Source organism: Vigna angularis, chromosome 8 (assembly GCF_016808095.1).
Source record: "Vigna angularis cultivar LongXiaoDou No.4 chromosome 8, ASM1680809v1, whole genome shotgun sequence".
NCBI classification, from domain to species: domain Eukaryota; kingdom Viridiplantae; phylum Streptophyta; class Magnoliopsida; order Fabales; family Fabaceae; genus Vigna; species Vigna angularis.
Genome location: NC_068977.1, coordinates 26,137,657 through 26,160,543, shown reverse-complemented (window position 1 = coordinate 26,160,543; position 22,887 = coordinate 26,137,657). Strand labels below are relative to the sequence as shown.

Sequence of the window (22,887 nt, the reverse complement as noted above, 5' to 3'; positions counted from 1 at the left end):
GTTTTGGTTTTTGGTTTTGTGAAGGTTAGGGGTAGTGTGGTGTAGCGGCACTACTGGCGTTCTCAGGGTGGCTTCACGGTTGCGACGGAGCAAGGTGGTGACGACGAGATTGAAGGTTTCGCTCACGACGGGTAGGGTTTCAGGAAATTAAGTTTGTGCTGTTGGAAAAGATGACTCTGACGTAGCAGGAGTGATGTGGCAAAAACTGACCACGTCATCCTCCCACCTGTGCAAAAACTTAACTCCGTTAACGAAATTTAACGGAAGGGGCTCAATTGCTTCAAATTAGCAGTTATAAGGACTCAATTGGGAAACTTTAAAAGAAGAAGACCAAAATGGGAAAACCGAACGAAAATAAGGACAACTAAAGGGTTTAAACCTTATTTTTATTTATCTTCAGTTATACATTCGTTATATTATTTATTTATAGTTATGCACTGATTTTATTTATTTATATTTATTTGTAGTCATGCATTGATGTTATTTATTTATTTATATTTATCTCAAGTTACTATGGATGACAATGGCAATGCAGGAAAGGTCAAATGGGTCGACCTGCAGGCATATAGTGAAAAGCGTAGGATGGATTGAGGTTCTAAGTCTACTAGCCCGCATAAGCTCAACTTACATAATCCACAACTCACGCAAGCTACAATGGGGCAGGGCAAGTTGGTCTATTGGTTTGCAAACAATTCAAGACCCTAATTGCTTTTCCCAAAACTTACCTTACTCATTCTCTTATATGTATTTCTCGTTACTCTTTCACATTCTTCTTTCTCTCTTATGAAGCATAACACAAAGCATCTCATTCATCATTTCTTCTCATCCTATAACAACACACTCACATAGCGATCCCAGTAGTTCGTGCATGATTATTAAGTTTAATGAGAATGTAATAGATATAATTTCAACTACTTCATTTTAAAACTATTAAACCAAGAATGAAATTTGCGAAAATTGTTCAACCACTACATGGAAGTGAAAAAAAGAGAAATTTCTAAAGTATGAAATTTACCATTAGTTGAGAAAAAAAGTATGCGAATCAATTTCAATGCAGGGCAAGCTTTCAGCCTGCATATTTTATGCAAGATGGGCAAGTGCGAGCTGGGCCTAAACGAGCTGGGTCAACCCACATTGCCACCTCTACAAGTTATGCACTACTCTATTTATTTATAGTTATCTCCAATTATACATTGGTCCTATTTATTTATTTATTGGATAAGCTAGGTAGACTAAGTAGTACACGGATGGGCCGGTCACTCTTAGACTGATCATTCTTTGATCACCCTAGTTGATCACCCTGGTCGATCATCCTTGTCGATTATTTGAGTCGATCACTCTGACCGATCATCTTGGCTTATCACATTAGTCAATCATACTAATCGACTGATTAGTTGTGGAATAAAGGTCATATTAACACTTAGTCAATAATAACCATGAATCAACCAACTAATGATGATTAAGATATGATTTAACGATGATTAAGCCAAAAAGGGGTTAAAGTCCATAACAAGTACTATAAATAAAGGTTCAAGGTATGATATGCATTGTAGCATTTTAATACCCTTTCAATCGGTCACCTATTGTCTTTAGAATCAAAGTACCTTTTACAGGTACCATCTAAGCGATTTGGAAGTCACAAGAGATCTGAAAATCAAATGAACAAGAGATAGGAATGATATAGGACAAACAATTAAAAGTACTCAATTGACATTGTAAAAAAATTTATATTTTTCTCTAGACCTAATTATTTTTCATATTTATCTTTAGTTACACACTAGTCTCATTTATTTATATTTCAAATATTTATTATTTTATTTATTTATGAAAAATAGAATAATGATAGTAACTATAGTGAAATGATAAAATTGAGAGATTTGATTATTCTAGCTGTGTGTATCATTTTAGGAATTTAAAACACTAAATTTTACTCAAAATGAAATATTTTTGAATTATTTTATTGATTATGGAGAAATTTATTTATTCCAACTAGTCATTACAAATTTAATTCAAATGTAAAGGATAACAAAAATAAAGTTACCAAAAAGATATTAATGTCTTACAATATTCGTTAACGTAACAATTCTCTGTTAGCATTTAGATTGTTTTGGAAAACATTTGTCTAGGCTTGTATCAAAGGTACTATATGGTATTTGCTTATACATATAAAAAGTGTACATCTATCATGTACTCTCTCTAAAAGGATCACACGACTATAGACGACTATAATGCTATATGTTCGTTTGAAACTATTTGAACTCAAATGAATGCATTTTATTTGAGGATGAATTGAATATCCCATCTCGGGGAGAAAAGATAGTATTTTATAATACGATCCCCAATTAATAATAATAATAATAATAATAATTATTATTATTATTATTATTATTATTATTATAATTATATATAATATTAATTATTATAATTTTATATTATTTTTACTATTAAGATATTTTAGTAATCTTTAATTTTTATCAATTAAATAATTTTTTTTATCTATCACATCGGTCAAATGTAACATCCCAATAATTATAGCATTAAACTAAATAGAGTTCTTACATCATTAATACAATACAGTCGATAGAAGGAGAAATAAAAGTTTTCCTCATAATTATACAAACCACAATTCAAATTTTAAACTTAATACAATCCAAACAACAATAACCAACAACAAACAGGTTCAATCAAACAACAACAACAACAAACAAGTTCAACCAAACAACAACAAACATGTTCAACAAATAAGTTCTTCAAAACGAAAATGAAAACGAAAACGAAAACTAACCTTCAAAAGGTGGGTTCGTTGGAATAAAGTGTTGTCACCGGTGATAGAGAAAGCAAAATGCGCTTATGCAGGACAAAGCACGAAAATAATCGGTCAAAACAAACGAAAATCATACATAAAAGGCATTTGTATCAAATGAAAGAAAGATTACATGTGATGATCGTCAAACTTCTTTCGAGAAAAGTTTGAGAAGAGAAGAGGGTCTCACGCGCTAAGATAAAGTGAATGAATTTTCAATCTCCCACTCAAATTTTTATTGAATTCACTAACCTTTTGACATCTAACGCTGGGGCATTCGACGTTTTATATCATTTTACGTCGAATTACAATTTTAAACGACATTTAATAATTGCATTTATTTACAAAAATGTCACCGATCATTTTTAACGTTGGTTATTTAGTTGTTGGACATTAAACGCATGACGTTATACGTTGTTTTTGTACTAGTGTTTAGACAAAAACTAACAACATAAGTCTTGTCCATGTAAACTAAACATCAGTCAATCCTCCATCTAGTGCCTATTCTACCAGCATCGCATCACCTTCTACTCACACCCACCAGATGATCATCGCCGAGAAAACACACAATACAGATACAACCAGACAACAAACAAAGTAAGGGTGAGCTAATGCAAAATTAAACAACATGGTATATTTAAAACTATAACATAATTCCAAATTTACAAGTCAAATAACCCAATCATGCAATAAACATAAAATAATCATCATAGTCTTGACTCATTGATAACGGTTGATTTTACCGTTATTTGTGATACAATTTTGATACTAAATCAACTCTCTTTGACTTTGAAGCTTGCTTAAACTCTTGTGTTTAGTTTAATTTTTGAATAAGTGAGTTGAAGTTATACTTAATGATTTTTATCACTAATTCCCTCAATTTTGTAGGTTTATTGGTATGATTGGAAGTAGAGCAAAAGTATCAAGGAGTTGGAACCCAGGAGGGACAGCAAAAGCACTAGGAAAGAAGGCTGAAAAAGGCGTAGGGCGCCTGATTGCCCTTTTTTGGGGCCCTGGGCGCTGGTTGTCATGCAACCACGTTTGGTTGCCCTTTTCTGGGGCCCTCAGCACTGGTGGTCACGCATGGACGCCTGAGCGCCCTCTTCAGGGGCGTTGAGGGCCAAGGATCTCGCAAGCACGCCTGGGCGCCCCCTCTAGGGGTGCTGAGCGCCAGTCATCTACACCGTAGGACGCCTGGTTTGCCTTCAGTTAGGGCGCTGAGCGCCAGTCTTCTCGTAGTTGCGCCTACTTGCCCTTAGTTGGGGTGTTGAGCGTTGGCGACGCTGGCCCATGACGAATTTTCGATCTATTTAAAGGCCTCTACACATTAGGGTTCACATCTTTTGACAACTGAAGCATAGAAAGAGGATTTTCGACCCTTTGGAGGAAGATTGGGCATGCAGGAACTTTCCTTTCCTCTTTCTAAGGTTTTCATCTCATTTTCATTCCATTGTATACCAAGGTTCCATTGATAATGAAGAACTAAACTCATTTGTAGTTGGGAATGATGTAACCTCTAAACTTTCATGTATTTGAACATGTTTTAAATAATTTATGCTTCTTTCATTGAATGTTAGTGATTTTCTCCTATTCGTAATGCTTGTCTTGTTTTAGCCATTCATGACTTGATGTTTGATTTGTTTGAGTACTGGGAAATATCTTATAAATCATGATCTGGAGGAATATTGACTAGGGATAGGGATAGGACATTTGATTGTCTTAAGCTTCTTCTCTTAATGCGAAATTGGTTACTAGGGATTCAAGGAATTGAGGTCTAATAATTAAGGCTAGGCTTTTTATGCCGAGGGATTGGGTTCTAAGTAATTTCGTAAGTGAAATTACCTTTCCAACGAAGAAGATGGGTTCTAATATGCATGAAAGTGATGTAGGTGAAATCTAACCCAACAACATCATCATCTCATATCATCTCAATATCATTCATTCATTGTTGTTTTAGCCTTAATAGATCAATTTTACATTCAAGTTATTATGTTTACTTTTATCGCAATTAAATCTCATTCAAATAAATTGTTCTCTAGTCTTAATTAGTTAAGTGATTATACAATTGTTTAGTAACACGAGTCTCTTGGGAAACAAATACTTGGTTTTACCTTTTATTATTACTTGATATGATTCGGTATACTTGTCGATTCATTGACATTCAGATAATAGTATGAATGTCGAACTCTTACTGGGTTCTACACTTCTTGTGGTACCTGCTGGCGCAATTCAAGCGACCACTAAAGCTACATCCTTTCCTACTCTATCCCAATACGGATCTTCGAATAAGGATTTCCTTTCCTACTCTATCCCAATATGGATCTTTGGGTATGGATTTCACACTTTCCACCACATAGTTCTTTCTCTATGTGAGATTGAGAGCATTAGAGTGAACCCCTAAGTCGGTGCTCCTACATTCATACGTACACAATTGACTCGCAATAATAGGAAGTCCCTCCTTGGAACTTCTTTCCACACTTCCCATACATAGATACATATACCACTATATCATACTCATCAACTCATAACATACCATATATCTCATCATAATCATCATATCATCATACAATATATCACAATCATTAATCATATTTTAAGAATAACTCATACATTACATATTATCACTTAAAAACATTGCATATTAACACAAATTTCTTTATCGCCTATTGATCCTAAAACTTAAGTAATTCAAATAGCTTGGAGACCCTCACCAATGGCTCCGGAAGGGTAAAAAACCCCCTAAAACGATCTAAAGAACGTCCAAAACGGACGTCAAGAACCCCTAAAACATGAAAAACACACAATCTGCCTCGCGTAACTCGCTTCAGCAAGCCATTTACTCGCTCCAGCGAGTGGGTTCATTCGCTTTAGCGAATGGACCATTCCATAATCACGAAAATTCAGTTTCTAGTTTATTCCGATGATTCCCATCACCATACAAACTTTCTAGACATCCGAAATTCATCTGTAATCCTCACGAATATCAAAAATACCCCCAAACATCAAGGATTCATGTCTTAACTCTACAAATTTCATTTCTTAAACTTTCTACCAATTAAAATTCCTAATAGAAACATAATCTCTTCATAAAGCCTTGAGCAGATTCAAAGCCATCACAACAAAAGCATATTCTCATTCCCAATCATTCACCGATTCAAAACATATAATTGAAACCGAATTTCATTCCAAAACCATAAACAGAATCAAAATCCTAAACATATTCAAGAATCAAGAGCTTACAAAACCAAAAGACTCAAGGTTAGCCCCCCTTACAGTTTTCTCCTTAGCTTGCTTGACAAAAGCTTCGTGCAGGTGTTTCCCTAACTCAAAATCTTCTCTCACAACTCCGGACTCAACTCTAGGACCTCATTGCTTCAAGATCACGATGCTCTTGTCTTAGGTTGTAACATCCCAAAAATACAGTATAAAACCATATACGAGAATCATCAAATATTAATAATACTAAAGATCAGTTCTACACAGAACGAGATACGATTATAGCCGAACGACCTTACCAATAATAGAGGATTTGAAAAGTACGCTAGCTACTATTAGACCGAACGTTTAACAAAATACACTAATACCACACGGTCCTTACAAAAGAAAAAGCCAACACCAGACCGAACACTCTCAAGGTTCGGCCTTCACTTTCGTTGCATCTTCCAATACTTCTTCCAGCAGCTCTTCTACTTCTGCTCACATCCACACGGATGATCATTGCAACAGGACAACGACAGGATGCACAACACAAACAAAAATGATAAACAGGGTAAGCTTATGTAATTTAATTTCTTCAATAACAACATACAACATTAATAATTAAACCAATAACACTCAAATAATCATTCATACATCAAGGCATGCAAATAACGACCACTTGACTCTGACTGTCTGGACTGTATGAATCCTGTGTAGCTACGACGTTCGTGCACCCGGGTGATGTAGTAACTGGGATACCCTCAACAGCTGCCACCCGAGGTTGATCCGTTCCGTCCAAGTTAACCTTATGGACTAGGACCTCCTGCCATTCCCACACGTGACTTACTTCTCTCTACATGAGAACGAGTAATCATGGAATATCAGGATGAACGCCCGCTAAGCTTTGATCACATTCATACTTTACCAATCAATAACCACTTTCTGAGATATTCCTCCCTGGAATACTCGTTCATAATCAAACTATTTCATACACAACACATTTCAAATTCTCTCAGACTTTATCATCCACATATTCAAATGAATTAAGATCATACGTTCGTCTCACCCAAGTACAACTGGTATAACAAGACCGAGCGCTACTCATCTACTTCGATAAACAGACTCCTAAGAGTTCAAATCGGACGCCACGAAGCCTAGGCCGAGTACTAAGACTCTAGGCCAAACACCTTTTAAAGACCAACACTAATTTATACTAAATAATAATACTGATGAGAAATTATGAATTAACGAACGCTATCTAGTTTGAATAAAGACTCTGATTCTAAGCATAGTAATACTATATTACAGAAAACAAGACCCAGCGCTTGGTTTAAGACCAAGTCCTGTAGAACCGAACGCTATAAAACGAGTAATAACACAAGACCAAATGCTTATCAGAAATGAGCGTTACTGAGACAGAATGCTTGTCCAAGATCGATCACTGATAGCTTACATAGAAAGAATGAATATATATATATATATATATATATATATATATATACAATTACTCCACACTTAGTCTTACTGAAAAAGAACAATAACGTCCATGACCTTAAGTAGTGTATAATATATGAACTAATCTGTTTATGAAAACTAAAGAAGGATTATACTTAGGCCGAACACTCATTATACATATATATTATTATAACCCGACCTTCACTCACGAAATTTCTTGTAGAAGAAGAACTTAATATAGACGGACGCTCAAAAGGAAACAGAATTGTTAATATGAACTCTCGGTCAATGTTTAACAAATCCTATATAGTACTACAGGAAAACTCTTAGATTCTATCCCCAAAACATGAGACTCAGGTAAGACCATGTACTCCCAATAAGAACCGAACGCTCGTTAACAACTCTTGACCATACTACCACCTTTACTCAGACTACCATAGTTTGAATATCAAGTCCTATCTCAACTCAATTCACAACATGCATCATTCATCCATCCACACGTCCAAACAAGCAGTACACATATATCTCATATTCATCAAATAAACAAACAACATATCATGCAAACATGCCAACGTTCAAACAAGACTTTAATCAAATTATATAAACTTCCCTTACCTCGACATGTAACCGAACGCTCAATTACGTAGGATTAGAGCTCCCTACTACCAAAGACTTAACGTCCGACGACCACGTTTTAGGAATACTGAACCACATAGAAAACTAGAAACGCTCAGAATAATACTACCCACTCAAGCGACCAGAACTAGAGAGTTGCATGCGAGTCTAAACGAACGTGCTTAAAGAGAAAGAACTCACCAGTTCAGAATCACAAACCGATCGGTTTAACTGGAAGCTCTTGACGCGAGAGTGTTCCAACGGTGCCTGAGAGGTGATCAGAAGAAGAAATGGTAAGGTTTTCTTAGAGAGAAGGAGGAGAAAAGATTTTCAGTATTTTGGAGAAGAAGAAAGGCATGCAAAGAAGTGGCACGTTATTTGAAATTTGGCCTTAAATACTGCCGTCACCCAAAACGAACGACCACTCTCCTGCAGCCACTTGTTTTCCACTAACTAAGATGCTCACTCCCTTCTTGGCACATGGATCCCACTACTTGGGCTTTTTGGGAGTGTTTTAATGAGTTTGACATAGGTTCTCTTATGAACCTCCCTAAGCCCCAGAACGCCCTTAAATAGCCAAAAATGGCCAAAAACGCATTTAGAATGCGTTATCTGGTCAACTCACTCAAGTGAGTTCACTCGCTCAAGCCAATGGGTTCAATTCGCTCCAGCGAGTTGACCAGCGAATGGATAGGACTTTGACAACTTTGTTAGTCTGGTTGAACCCCTTTCCGAAGTTGAAATTACGCTTATGAGTACTCGAATCGAAACTCTTCGAGTCTACTATCCAATGGAAAAAAATCATCCAAAAATATAAAATGTACAACAAGTTATACGTAAAATACTAAACCATGTCAAAGTTGACAACATTGTATTTTGCACTATAACTTGAACTTTTATTACAACTTGTTACATTTTGAGTTTCTTAGTCTTCTAATGACCCAAGACTTACATTTTCCTCTAAATTTCCAGGGTCTTACATTAAATCCTACACTAATTTTTACATACTTTACTTCCAAATCCACTCTCACTTACATCCAAATTCACTCAAATAAACAACAATTAATTGATCCTCAAATCTCCTGAAATTCATCCACTCACTCTTTCTCGAATCATTTATCCAAAGTAAACGCACCCAAATTGTTTTACTTTAATTTTATTTTATTCTTTTACTGATAAAACAGTAATTTACTTTTAAAAACTTATAACTTATAAGTTATTTCGGTTAATTTTTAATTTGTTTAATTACTCCTACAATTTATTATTTCTCTTAATTTTATTTATTTATTACTACATATTTTAGTATTGTTATAATAATAGTGTATTATTATATAAATAATATTTGTTGAATTATTTCTTAAACTTTTTGTGTAGTTAAAATCATTCTTTTAACATTATGAACAAATTTGAAGTAACAATAATTTATACAAAGAAATAGACAAAATTAAATATATAAAATAAATAAAAATTAGATTCGATTAATATTTATTACATGACCTCATTTAAATAAAATGATATGTCAAAATAAAAGGAAATTATACAATTTTTAAATACACAAAAATACTAAAACACTCAATAAGAATTTTATTGTTTAAAAGATCTAAAATTATAGTTTCGTAATAACATATGTTTATCTAAACAAAACACTAATTCCATTTTCATAATAAAAGTTATATAATTGTATTTTATATTATCAACTTAGTTTATGAGATAATTTAATAAATATTTATAATCAAATAACCTAGTTTTCCAACAATTTATAAATTTAGAACTCATTAAAAAAAGTATTGTTATATAGTTATTTTATAACCACCAAATCATATATAATGAATGTCATTTGATTATAACCATTTCGCATGCATTTACACGTATGCTTATTCCACTTGATTAAAACTAAACTAAAATGACTTCTCAACCTACGTTACTTTATTTTTAATTCAAACATTATAGTTGTCACACATATTCAACAAAATATTCAACATAGTTCAGCTAGTAGAAAATATAAAGAATATAGATGAAAAATAAATATGGGGTGTTATGTAGTAAGGATATTTATGTAATAACATAAATATCTTAGATATTTTAGACAGTTAAAATATCAGTCAAAGCCACTAACCACACTTTTAGGTAAGGTGGTTATTTTTATTCTTTATAAATACAGTGACAGGACCCAAGTCCAGGTACGTTCTCTTTAGGCTCTAGAGATCCTGAATAATATTTCAGAGCAGTATCCAATTACTCTCTTCTGAGCTTCAGCTCCATAAATTGTTGTTCTTTATGCTCGCCAAAGGAGGGGGAGGTACCTGCAAAGATACTCCGACGCTCAAGTCAGATATGAATTATGGAGCTGAAGCTCAGAAGAGAGTAATTGGATACTGCTCTGAAATATTATTCAGGATCTCTAGAGCCTAAAGAGAACGTACCTGGACTTGGGTCCTGTCACTGTATTTATAAAGAATAAAAATAACCACCTTACCTAAAAGTGTGGTTAGTGGCTTTGACTGATATTTTAACTGTCTAAAATATCTAAGATATTTATGTTATTACATAAATATCCTTACTACATAACATGGGGAAATTCAGAGGGACAAGGAAAAATATATATACAGATCTTAAGAATTTTTTCCTAACTTTAACCCTCACAAGAAAATATGATTCAGTAATCGTATGAAACAAAGACTTTATCTATTTAATTACCTTCTCAATAATATAAACATGTTCTATTTACACTTAATTTTGTTTTAACGAAATAGGAAAAAACAAGGTTTTCCATAAAAAAAAAGAAAAAAGAAAACGAGAGTCATAGATTTTTTTTCCTGTCCACTTTGTCTAAATAATAATAGAAAAAAAAATTTCCCTTTATTACAAAACACACCCCATGTGCTTGGTTGATTTCATTTTCCATACAGTACTGTTTATTTGGTTGATAATATTTTTTCATATTATAAAAGTAATACCCGTGACATATGCTATGGAATGGAATATTTTATTAAAAACTAGCGGAAACATGAAAAAGTAAAAATAATAATCGACATTAATTTTCATAAAATGAATAACTATTAAAATGTTGTAAGAACAAAACAGAATAATTAAAAGATTCAAATACTAAATTCTTTTTAACTTCTTATATATTGATAGTATAGATTTACAATAAATTAAAAAATATTAACAGCCAAATGTAATAAAACCTCATGAGAAAAATAATACACTAATATTGTCCATGAGTTAATTAATTTCTTTTAAATATGTTTACTCTTGTAGAGACGTAAGGGACAAAAAGTTTGTAAATTAAACACATACAAAGCGACTTTTTAGATTAGCAATTATTGTTTTTTAATAGCTTAAGAAAGCAACAACTTGTTTTTAATTGAGTTGTTGTCAATTAAGCATATCCACAACTTTTTCATGTGATCTGATGAAATGTGACATAATAGTTTCTGTATAAATCATATGATGAGAATAAATATTCAGGAATGTATTTATTACATGTATTTAAATATGTATATTTATACTATTTTTTATTCATTCAAATTTCAATATTTTATTATATTTAATTTGACTAGTAGTTAGTTTAATTTTTTCCTCATCTTTTTTTTATAAAAAGAAATAAAATTAATAATTTAAATATAAAAAAATGAATATCTCACTAATCAAATAACTTTTAAAATAAAAAATTTAAGTCAAACCTCACTTCAATTTCTTTCCAAATTTCAATCATAACATGTTTGGAAAATATAAAGAAATGTACTTTATAAAGTTATTCTGTCTATATGAATATAAATTTAGAATAACCAACTGAAAAAGAATTTTTGCCTCTCATTTATTAACTATAGTGTTTTGAAGAAATTTTCCTTTGATGAAAGTATTTTTTTTTAGAAAGAAAAAACGTCTTTCTATACATCACTTGCTATATCTTTAATTTTAACTAACATTTCAATATTTTTTGGAAAATATATTATGATTGAAAAAAAAAATCTCACAACAGAATTCAGTTATTATAATATAAAATATAATTTTAATGTAGAAGATATTAATTTTAACCTTTTAAAAATATTTTGTTACGATAAATTAAATATTTACTTCTTTTTGTCTTGTATAAATTAAAATAGGGTAATCTGTGAATCATTTTGAGTTAATTTTATGAACTCGCATTTAATTTTACTTAAATAATAGGTAAGTTCAGTAAAACAAGCTAATACGGATAACCTATTCAAAACATTATAAAGTTAGAGATCAATTCAAAAAACTGTTTATAAATACCTGAAATTAAACTATTTTAATTTTTTAACCATTAAAATAGTACCAATTTATTTTATTTTATTTTATTTGGGTGAAACACACTTGAAATTAAATTATGGCGGCTAATGCATAGTGAGATTTCTATTATTCTCTGTTCTCCAACCTAATTGAGGCACACCTTGTCTATTAGGACTTTTCTTCTCAATCATTTTCTTTCTTCTTTTCGATAATAAGTTTGAGTTCTAAAATTTCTTTTCCCATCTTATTCTGAATAATTAACTTAAATTAATTATTATTTTCAAATAATGTATCATCCTTATAAATCAATTAATATTTCTACTAAAAAATATGGTTAAAAAAGTTAAAATATTCGCTTTTCTTTTCTTATTTTTTATGCGTCTTTTATTAATTTATTATTATTATTATTTGTATTTTGGCATCTCTGGCATCTTCCTCAATTATATAATAGTGATGTTTATTGAGAAACAAAGTGATACTGATTGTTGTTAGTGTTCCCTTTGTTGGTGGCTAAGAATCCTCCGCAAAATCAAAGGCCGAAAGCAGAAAAAAAAACGACAAAAACAAACAGAGATCGTATTTTTTGTTTGAGCTGGAAAGCAACTGAACCCCGGTTTGGCTATTAGATTCAATCGTACTTTTCAATATTTTAAAGTGATTTTTATTTCAAAATCTTTTCTGTATGCATGTTTAAATTTTTGTTGTAATGTTGTTGTGTTGTGTGTTCTGCAAAGGTTGCGTATTCATTTCAGTAACATGTTGAGTATGCATATCGAAGTGGGTGTGAAGATTCAGACGTTGTGAAGCTTGATTTTGGTTCGCCAGTAATTCTGAATTGTTATTTGTAATTGTAAGTAACATTTTCATGCCTTTGATGCTTTTTTTTATATGCTTTCGGGCCTTGAAATTGGTTAGTGTCTCTCTGTTTGCCGTTTAGCGTTTTTGTTACCTGAAAAAGGAGAAAGATTAGTGTTGCATGTGGGATTAAGACCATGTTGTGTTGTGCCTGATTAAAGTGGTTCTTTTTGAACTGAACTTGTTTTGATTTTCATGGTTTTGGTTTGGATATGATGTGACGAGTTTTATCCTTTTTAATGGTTGATTGGTTTAGTTTGCGTTCACTGAGTCCTGCCTTTCCCATTGCCGAAAGATATGGTTGCCTTTGGGAAGAAGTTGAAAGACAGACAAATTGAAGAATGGCAAGGGTAGGTTGTGTTGGGGGTTATAAGCTTCTGAGTTGTATTTCGGCCCTGCGTCAATGGTACTTCAGGTTCATAAGTTTGATTTTTTGTTACAGATATTACATAAACTACAAACTCATGAAGAAACGAGTCAGGCAGTATGCCCAACAAATTCAGCTTGGAACTCAAGATCGGCGGCATGTACTCAAGGATTTCTCACGAATGCTTGATAATCAGGTTTTTCTGTTTTCTTTGTTGAGTGCTTAATTACGCAGTACGGAGTGGAGGTGGATCCTTTTTCATTACTCTGAATACTCAAATTAGATTCTGGTTATGCTTAAGGAATGAATGAGGTTATTGTTTAGAATGAATCACAACTTTTATCAAACAATGTTTTTGTGTTATGTTTTTGGGGAATCTTAGATGTTACACACTTGTTTCAATCACTTCCTTTGGTTGCTATTCAGATTGAGAAGATAGTCCTTTTCCTGTTGGAGCAACAAGGGCTCTTGGCAAGCCGGATAACAAAGCTTGGAGAGCAGCGCGATGCTCTTCAGGAGGAGCCTGAAATAAACAAAATAATTGAATTACGAGAAGCTTATAGAGCATTGGGACAAGATCTATTAAAGCTTCTCTTTTTTGTCGAGATCAATGCTGTTGGTTTGCGAAAGATATTGAAGAAGTTTGATAAACGCTTTGGCTATAGATTCACAGATTACTATGTCAAAACTCGTGCAAATCATCCTTACTCCCAGCTGCAGCAAGTGTTCAAGCATGTGGTAATGTATTTTGTTCAAGCTTGACTTTTACTGAATTAAATATACTACAAATGAATTCCCATATAGTTGATAGAAGCCTGATATGTTATGATAAAGAATAAGGGATTTCTCCACTCAATGCTGTGCCTACCTTGCAGAACATCAAGGGTTTTGATCTCTCAATGCCCAAAGATCTAAATTCTTTCACAAATACCTCAATTCTCTAATTATCCATGCCCCAATTAGCTAACCAACTAATTCATGGCTAACTACTAATGTGGCTTACCCAAAATGAATATTGATTGGCTGATATGGGATTTGTAGGGATTGGGAGCTGTTGTGGGAGCCTTGTCCCGCAATCTTCATGAACTTCAAGATCGTCAGGGGAGCTACTTATCAATTTATGATCAGCCTACCCTTCCCCTCCAGGTCTCTTTTGGTTTACTTTGCTCCACTTATGCCTATTTTGTTTATGTTTTCTTTCTTAATGTTCTCAGCATGCTGCTAGTTAGGTAGCACTGTAGTAGCTCATGGTTTGTGGAGATTTTTCATATTATATACTTGCTCTTGTATGCAGGATCCAGTCGTTGATTCAATAAATGCAGCTGTTGATAGGTTAACTAACTCAACAAACTTCCTTAGCTTTTTGGGGCAGCATGCGCTCATTATGCAAGAAGAGCTTCCTAGCCCTATTGAGGAACATGTTGATGATCAACGATACAATTTTATGTCTCTTCTACTGAACTTGGCAAACACATTTTTATATATGGTCAATACATATATTATTGTCCCTACAGCAGATGATTACTCCATGAGCCTTGGGGCTGCGCCAACAGTTTGTGGTATTGTGATTGGGGCAATGGCTGTTGCACAAGTGTTTTCATCAGTGTATTTTAGTGCATGGTCAAACAAGTCATACTTTAGGCCTCTTGTATTCAGTAGCATAGTTCTTTTTCTTGGAAATATCATGTATGCATTGGCATATGATGCTAGTTCAATATGGATTCTCTTAATTGGTCGCCTTTTATGTGGGTAAGAAATCTTTCATTTCTTATCCTCCTGCCATTACTTGATGACCATAATTTATATTATTGTGCATTAACTTTAGATAAGATAAAATCTCACTTAGTCTCAGTACTAGTCTTACTACCATTTTCAGGTATTCAGAATAAGAGACCTTGTAAATTGACTGTATGGAAAAGCTAATCCTAATTGGAATTAAAATAGGTTATAAAATAGTTTTTAAAATAGGAATCTTAGAATACCATTATTTTCATGTTATGCCCAAATTATGAAAAAGTATGTTGACTGATTACGAACATGTTGAGGCTATTATGTAACGCTGGACTGTTATTACAGATTTGGATCTGCCAGAGCTGTTAACCGGAGATATATTAGTGATTGTGTGCCATTAAAAATCCGCATGCAAGCATCAGCAGGTTTTGTTAGTGCCAGTGCTCTTGGAATGGCTTGCGGTCCTGCATTAGCTGGCATACTGCAAATCGATTTTAAGATTCACAAGGTTACATTTAATCAGAATACCTTGCCTGGCTGGGTTATGGCTGTTGCTTGGCTGTTATATCTGGTATGGTTGTGGATCACTTTTAAGGAACCTTCTCATGCAGCCGAAGAGGATCACACACCACATCAATCAAATGATGGTACTGAACTTATGTTGCATCATCTTGCTACTTATTGTTTAAAATTTTTAAGTATTTGATTGTTTCAGTTTTTGGCTTAAATTTTCTGAATATCATGAATCTGTTTATCTCACTGATCATTGGTTTAATTTAAGAATCTTATACATAAATGAAAGTAGGCTACAGTCATAATCGATTGTCAAACGTGAGGAGAAAAAGCTGCTCTTCAAAATAGTTTGGTTATTGGAACTTTTAGCAGCAACAATGTGATGCCTGCATGGATCAAATGATGCCATTAATACTATATCAAAAAAATAGGATTTAGTAAGGACATTTAGATCTGGTTATTTCTAATGGTTTCTCTTATATTTTAATTGGTTTTCCTACTCTACCTATTTATTAGCTATGTTTTGTCTGATAAACTTTTTTTATTGATCTTCCATTAACCTGTTCCAACTATCTTTGATGTGGGATTCTGTTTCAATGGGTGCTACCCCTATGTTTTTTAAATACATTTATTCCTGAATTATTTGAATGGTTGACTAAGTAATTAGTCCGGACTTGGGAATTTTAAAAATCATGAAGTATGGGTTTCCATTGTTGTAAATGGTGCTCAGCATGTCAACATTGTCTCTTGAAACAATGATCTCTCCCTAATTGATTCTATTTTGTTTATTTTCTAATTTTTGTTGACATGATTGCGGATGAATCAATGATGTTGGGAACCAATAATTGAAAAGAGAAAGAAAAGAAAGGTTTTTATTGAATAGATGTTCTTCAAGGGCTTTCCCCTTCACAAAGAGCTAAGGCTCAATCTACCAAATTCACCCCTTTCCCCTGACTCAAGAATATTCTAACTATCTTAACTTATTTCTCTTCTCTGTGTATCCTAACAATACACTCCTCCATAAATTATCCTGTGGCTCATCTTCATACCCATGATCTGAAAGCATTGTGATACTGTCCTATCATAGGGAGGGAACCCACTGTTTACTGCATGCAAAAGCAAATTCAGGTTTGGAGGTTTGGGCGGTGTTGGGAATGAGAGTAGTTTTTGTATAAAAGTTTCTGAACCCAGGAAGTTGAAATTCCAAGGTTCCAATGTCATTGATGTTCCAACCATCAAATAAGATGTATATCTTGATTGGTATTTGTGGTGAATTTTGATTTGTGCCACTTTGGTTAAAATACATGTTATATTATTGTAAATTGCTTTGTGTTCTGTTAGGTTCCTGAGTAGGAAACCTAATTAACCATGATCACAGTAGGTAGAAAAGATAATGCAAGAATGAATTTCTCTTAATAATGGTAATAGAATTCTCTAAACAAGGATAGTTGGGAGCATAACCTCCCTCACAGGACTGTAGCCGGCTGTTAACAAACTCAATAATAAAAAACATAACCCTAACCCTGGAATCTAGCTCTATTTATATTAAATATTTCTCTAAAATATAACTCTATTTACTATAAATATTATACTGAATATTTCTGTAGCATATAGCTCTATTTACTATAAATATTATATTGAATATTTCCTAGAATATAGCTCTATTTACTATAATTATTTCCCGTCCATCTTATACTGAATATTTCCCTAGGATATAGCTCTATTTACTATAATTATTGCTAAATATTTCTCGCCCATCCTAACGGCTACAAAAATTAGGAAAGTAACTCTTTCCAAAGTTCGACTCGAGCTCTCACCGCCTTCCATAGTTCGGCCGCCTTCCACCGTTCGGTGCCCTTCTTCTTCTCTCATATACTTTCTTCTTCTCTCCACCGTTCGTTGCCCTTCTTCTTCTCTCATATACTTTCTTCTTCTCTTGTATACCTTCCAACCCCTAACAACATCTATTACCTTATATCCTATCATGTTTTGATCATATTCTACTCTATACACATCAGAACTACTAAGCAAGTCATATTCAGGAAACTGGCCTTAAAATCTTCAAAAGGCTTGAACGATTAATCTCTATATTGGCTATTTCTTTGGAATGCTATATCTAGCCAATTGGTAACTCTTCTGCAAAAATATAAATACTGTGCAAATAGTGGAATAACAAGTTATATTTCTGTCCCCGATGGCCTATATATCAATTCCATCAACCATATTTATGAAAACAATGTGATTGCATTATTGATACTCAGGAACCTAACAATTATCACTTGACCTTATGTCGTAGTTATATGTAGTGTATTATTTGTCACGAGTTTTATCATTCTGATGAGCCTCAATATAAGTAATAGAAAATGATGTGCTTTTTCCTCTGCCCAGAAGTAAACAGTAAACTTGAAAAAGGCCTAAAGCAACCATTGCTGATTAGTTCAGAGACTAAGGTAGATGAAGACGCTGACCAAGATTGTGATGATAGTGAAGAAGCTCCAGAGGAATCTCGCCAGCCAGTCAATTCAATTGTAGCAGCATATAGACTCCTTACACCTTCAGTAAAGGTTTGTTAGAAACCTCCCTTCACAACAATTTTATTGGATTCCTATTGATAAAATATGATATAGTTTGAATGTATAAACTTTAAATTATTGCTAATGTTAAGATGAAAAACGAATTATTGATGTGAAAGTGATAATTGTATGTTCCTGTACAAGTACGAAACACTTATTTATAAAATAAATACAAATGGGACATTAAAGGAATTAAACTGCTAATTGCATTTTATTATACTAGTTGGTTTCTGTCTACTAACTAAAAAATGGGAACAGATTTTTGTGCTACTTCAACATAACCGATGATTCACTTTTGAAGTTTCTTAGAACTTGGGTACGAACTATAATCTCAATTCTACAAAATTACCTTATAAGGCAAGGCTGACATCTCGTTTATATATTCTATTTTAGTTATATTACTGGTTGATATGAGATTAAACCACCACCCTATAGTCAACCACCAAAGAGGCTGCAACTTAGGCAGGCATTAAGGTGACTTTTCAACACTTCTCCTCACACCCAAGACTTCTAGCCTCGAGCATGACAAATGCACGTGGCCTAACAATGTATCTATGATAGACTTTGATGCCAACTTAGAATTTAGGAGAGTTTATTTCAATTCACAAAATTGGCTTGGAAAGTGATTTTTGCTGCACTTAATTAGAAGTAAATACTAAAAATAATTCCCTAGCATGTTTGAATCACCACATGGTGGAGCTAATTTTGTAGAATGGACACTTTCTCCTCTCATGCGTCAAGCATTTCTTGAGATGATTCTTGTACAGTGGAAGATGATGGTTTGATAAAATACTGGGAATTTAAATGATTTATCTGACCAAATTTTTGAAACATCTGCAGGTTCAATTATTGATATATTTCATGCTCAAATATGTTATGGAGATTTTGCTATCGGAATCAAGTGTTGTTACAACATATTACTTCAACTGGTCTACAAGCACAGTTGCAGTTTTTCTTGCTTGCCTTGGCTTGACAGTTCTTCCTGTAAATATTGTTGTCGGAAGCTATATAAGCAACATGTTTCAGGACAGGTAAATGTGTAATAAAACTCATAAGCAATTTAATTGTCATCCATAATCATGTTAACACTTTAGTTCGATTTGCCAAAACATACAGAATAACGCTTGTTAGTATTTAATAAAATCTAAAGGAAAAAAATTCCTAGAGATTTAGATCCTCACTCTTAGTCTGTTACAAGAACCATTTAGAGATTAAAAAGTTGTTAAAATATTTTCCGCGTGTATCTGAAAGATTACTTAATTTTAATCTGTTTTTAGGCAAATTCTGCTGGCATCAGAAATTATGGTTCTCGTAGGTGTAATACTGAGTTTCCAAGCCATCATTCCATATTCTGAGCCACAATACGTCTGTTCGGGTCTCCTTTTATTTGTTTCTGCAGAAGTACTTGAAGGTAAGATCTTATCTTTATTATTTATAATCATGGATAGGAATGTATTGTAAATGCAAAGGAAGAAATTTGTTAAGATTCCTACAATCGTAAGGAATATGACAATAATGATGTTAGGCAATAATGTTTTGTCCCATTATGTGAATTGAAATTTCGGTATTAAAAACTGATAAACATTTCCGACCTTTTAGCATCTGGAGCAGTATTATACTCTTTGTATAGGGGCAATAAACGGAGGAATGTGTTTGCTTTTTTCTATTCAATTTCTGAACGTGGTTGATTTTGATGGCTATAATTATCTAAATTAGATTTCTAAATCACATATTTTTAGCTTCAAATGCTGTCATATATTCCCCATTTCATTTTTTATTATTTTCTTGAGGCTTTATATCGCTTCTTTTGATGGATTCCACCATTTTTTTGTTTTACAAATTTAATGGCAAGACTCAGTTGTAATGCTCATGAAACAAATTAGGCTTTTGTAAGGCTCATTTGTTCGCTTCTGCATTTGCTCAACTAATATATCAATCTTCATGAGAATACTATTGGCTTCATTATAGCTGCGTAACCCATGATCAAATGGTCATTAGTGATAAAACCTGAGCTATTGATGCAAGTGGGATAAGTACCCAATGTAATAACTTCCGCTGACAAAAAAATATCAAAAGGGTTTTGGTAGTTGCTGATGTAATGCTTATATTTTTTGTTTTCCTCTCCAGAATATAGTTCTTGTTCTGTATAACCTTTTAACATTCATCCATTCCAGGTGTCAACTTGTCACTGCTTTCGCGAGTAATGTCATCAAGGCTTTCTCGTGGAACCTATAATGGTGGACTTTTGTCTACAGAGGCTGGAACACTTGCTAGGGTGGTTGCTGATGCAACTATTACCTTAGCAGGGTATGTGCGTCAGAGTTTGCTCCTTAATGTGACCCTCATTCCTTCACTCTTCATCTGCATAACTTCCATCCTTGCAACCTGCTTTACCTACAATTCTTTATATTGAGTTCTGTTTCTGATGCTGATATTGATACGAAGAGAGGAGAATGTTCTTCAGCAAAACCTCAGTCTCCACACCAATTGGCCCTGCATTCATTCCCACATTCAATATTTTTTATCAATAAAGTCTTCAGTGGCTCCATGAAGTTGGAAAAGTAGCTAAGGCTCATTGTCTGTAGATTGTCCAAATGTGTATTCTTGTTAGTATGGATTTCCGTATTGTCATCTTATCATTTTACTGTAGAGATGAATTGCTTTGTTGTCTTTTGATAATAGAATAGAACTCTGAATGGTAGAAATGAAATGAAATGCATGTTATTGTCTCTTGGCATGCCTTTTGTTTTCACTTGGTATATGATGAGTAATAACATGAATGAGTTGAATTATTTATATTAATTACTGGATCAAATTAGATTTATTTATGAATATTGGTAAAGTTTGAATTTTTATTTGATTATATAAATGGATTATGCTATAGGACCCTTCTTTACAAGGAATTCTAGAAGATAAAAATACAAAAGCATCATTATTCTCTCTATTCATTTGTTTTTGTCGATTATTAGTTCCAATAAAAGAATATTCTTAGTCATTTTTAATTGAATTTTTCATTCTAATAAAATCTTTTATCTATTCCCAAAACGAACTTAAGATTTTACCTAATAAATTATCATTTTACTCGAACTAATTAATCATCATTTATTCATTCTCTTATGGTTGTGCAAGAGGTAAAGTATTGCAGAAAATTGCTTTGAGCTCTTGTTTTAGTTCACCCTGTAAATTTTTTATTGTATAAAACTTAACACTGCAAAGAAGCAAATGTATGTAGACGTTTGAATGTTTAATAGGTTAGATTACAACATTTTGATATTGATATTTCAATAGATTTTTAAATTATTAGTCTTAAGAAAGAATAAATAAGCTGAAACAAACATACGATTAGCACAAGCAAGAAAATTATTTTGGCCAAACTACTCCATTTTTCCTGTGGTTTTCTCTATTAAAAATCCATTTCATTAAATATGATTTTTATTTTAGCTTATATTTTTAAAATTTTTCATATTAGCTTTCCATATTTTTTTTAACATGGACTTTAAAATTTGAAAATTTGAAATTTCCTATCAAGATTCTACGAAAGTAAATAAACTATTATTATTATTATTATTATTATTATTATTGTTGTTGCTATTATTATTATTATTAAAAGACATCCACACAAATATTCTGGATGCTATGAAGTTTCCTCATTAGATTCATTCCAGCAAATCCATTCAAATACTAAAAAACACACTTTTTTGACGCTTTCGAGTTCTTTACTATTGGGTAAATTCATGTGGAACCATTGAATGAGTGGATCTGTTGTGCTTGTGTCTATTGCAATTTCACTTTCTTATCTTTGAGAAATATATATCTGTACGCACTTGTATTAATTTTTTTATTTGTTAAAAAAATAGGATGTTTTTTCTTTAATTTCAAGTAAAGCAGCAAATTTGGATATAGAAACAAAATGCTATGAGAAAAGACTATGGTGATTTATTATGCATGAATGGTAATCCTGAAAACATGTTTGTCATCATTATCCTCAATTAGCTAGTCGTTTGTAGGACAACTATCTTTCTACATGGTGTTTGTGGCTTCTAAAAGTCATCTAAATTATTTTCTTATACAAACTAGAATCCTACTTACTAGTAACACATATGTGAGGAGGGCTAACACATATAAATGTTTACATTGGTAAAATATTATTTGCTCTGGATCAGTCTTTGTGGATTTGTTTTTGACATACTTCAAAAAACCTCTTACCAACAAAGGTATCTTATGTGTATATAAACTTATGTTCAACTCTTATTTTTGTATTATGTAAAACTTTATTTGTATCCTAACAACTTTATATCAAAATCAAAGTTATATATATTTAAGTAATGATTGAAACTTGCATAAAAAAGATTTTGAATTTTCATCTAATATGAACCATATGAAAGAGTTAGACTATTTTCACTTAAATAGTGTGTTTACTTTATGACCACATCTTGATTTATTTGAAGTTGAGATGTGATTTATCATTGATTTTGGATCATAAGAAATAAATAAATTTCTTTGATATTTTTATTTATTTA

At 32.7% G+C, this 22,887-nt stretch overlaps 1 protein-coding gene across 5 annotated transcripts; it reads left to right on the top strand.

Annotated features, from left to right (window-relative positions):
• The first annotated feature begins 12,790 nt into the window (after positions 1-12,790).
• Positions 12,791-21,119, top strand: LOC108345705 (SPX domain-containing membrane protein At4g22990). Of its 5 annotated transcripts, none has more exons than XM_017584402.2 (12): positions 12,791-12,941; positions 13,063-13,178; positions 13,453-13,533; positions 13,626-13,746; positions 13,977-14,288; positions 14,592-14,696; positions 14,845-15,299; positions 15,627-15,928; positions 18,183-18,358; positions 19,208-19,398; positions 19,645-19,778; positions 20,542-21,119. In XM_017584402.2, exons 3-12 carry the CDS (start codon positions 13,481-13,483, stop codon positions 20,778-20,780), a joined length of 2,088 nt encoding a protein of 695 aa, XP_017439891.1. In that variant the 5' UTR covers positions 12,791-12,941; positions 13,063-13,178; positions 13,453-13,480; the 3' UTR covers positions 20,781-21,119. The 5 variants fall into 5 exon arrangements, with proteins under 5 accessions (XP_017439891.1, XP_052722891.1, XP_017439889.1 ...); XM_052866931.1 differs by having other exon boundaries at positions 13,440-13,533; positions 14,845-14,882; XM_017584400.2 differs by having other exon boundaries at positions 13,440-13,533.
• Positions 21,120-22,887: the final 1,768 nt, after the last annotated feature.

Excerpts from the sequence above, each read along its gene's own strand:
- LOC108345705 (XM_017584402.2), top strand. The coding sequence starts at position 13,481 with ATGGTTGCCTTTGGGAAGAAGTTGAAAGACAGACAAATTGAAGAATGG. Across the intron at positions 13,534-13,625 it reads CAAATTGAAGAATGGCAAGG|ATATTACATAAACTACAAAC; the intron begins GTAGGTTGTGTT and ends TTTTTGTTACAG. Across the intron at positions 19,779-20,541 it reads TTCTGCAGAAGTACTTGAAG|GTGTCAACTTGTCACTGCTT; the intron begins GTAAGATCTTAT and ends CATCCATTCCAG.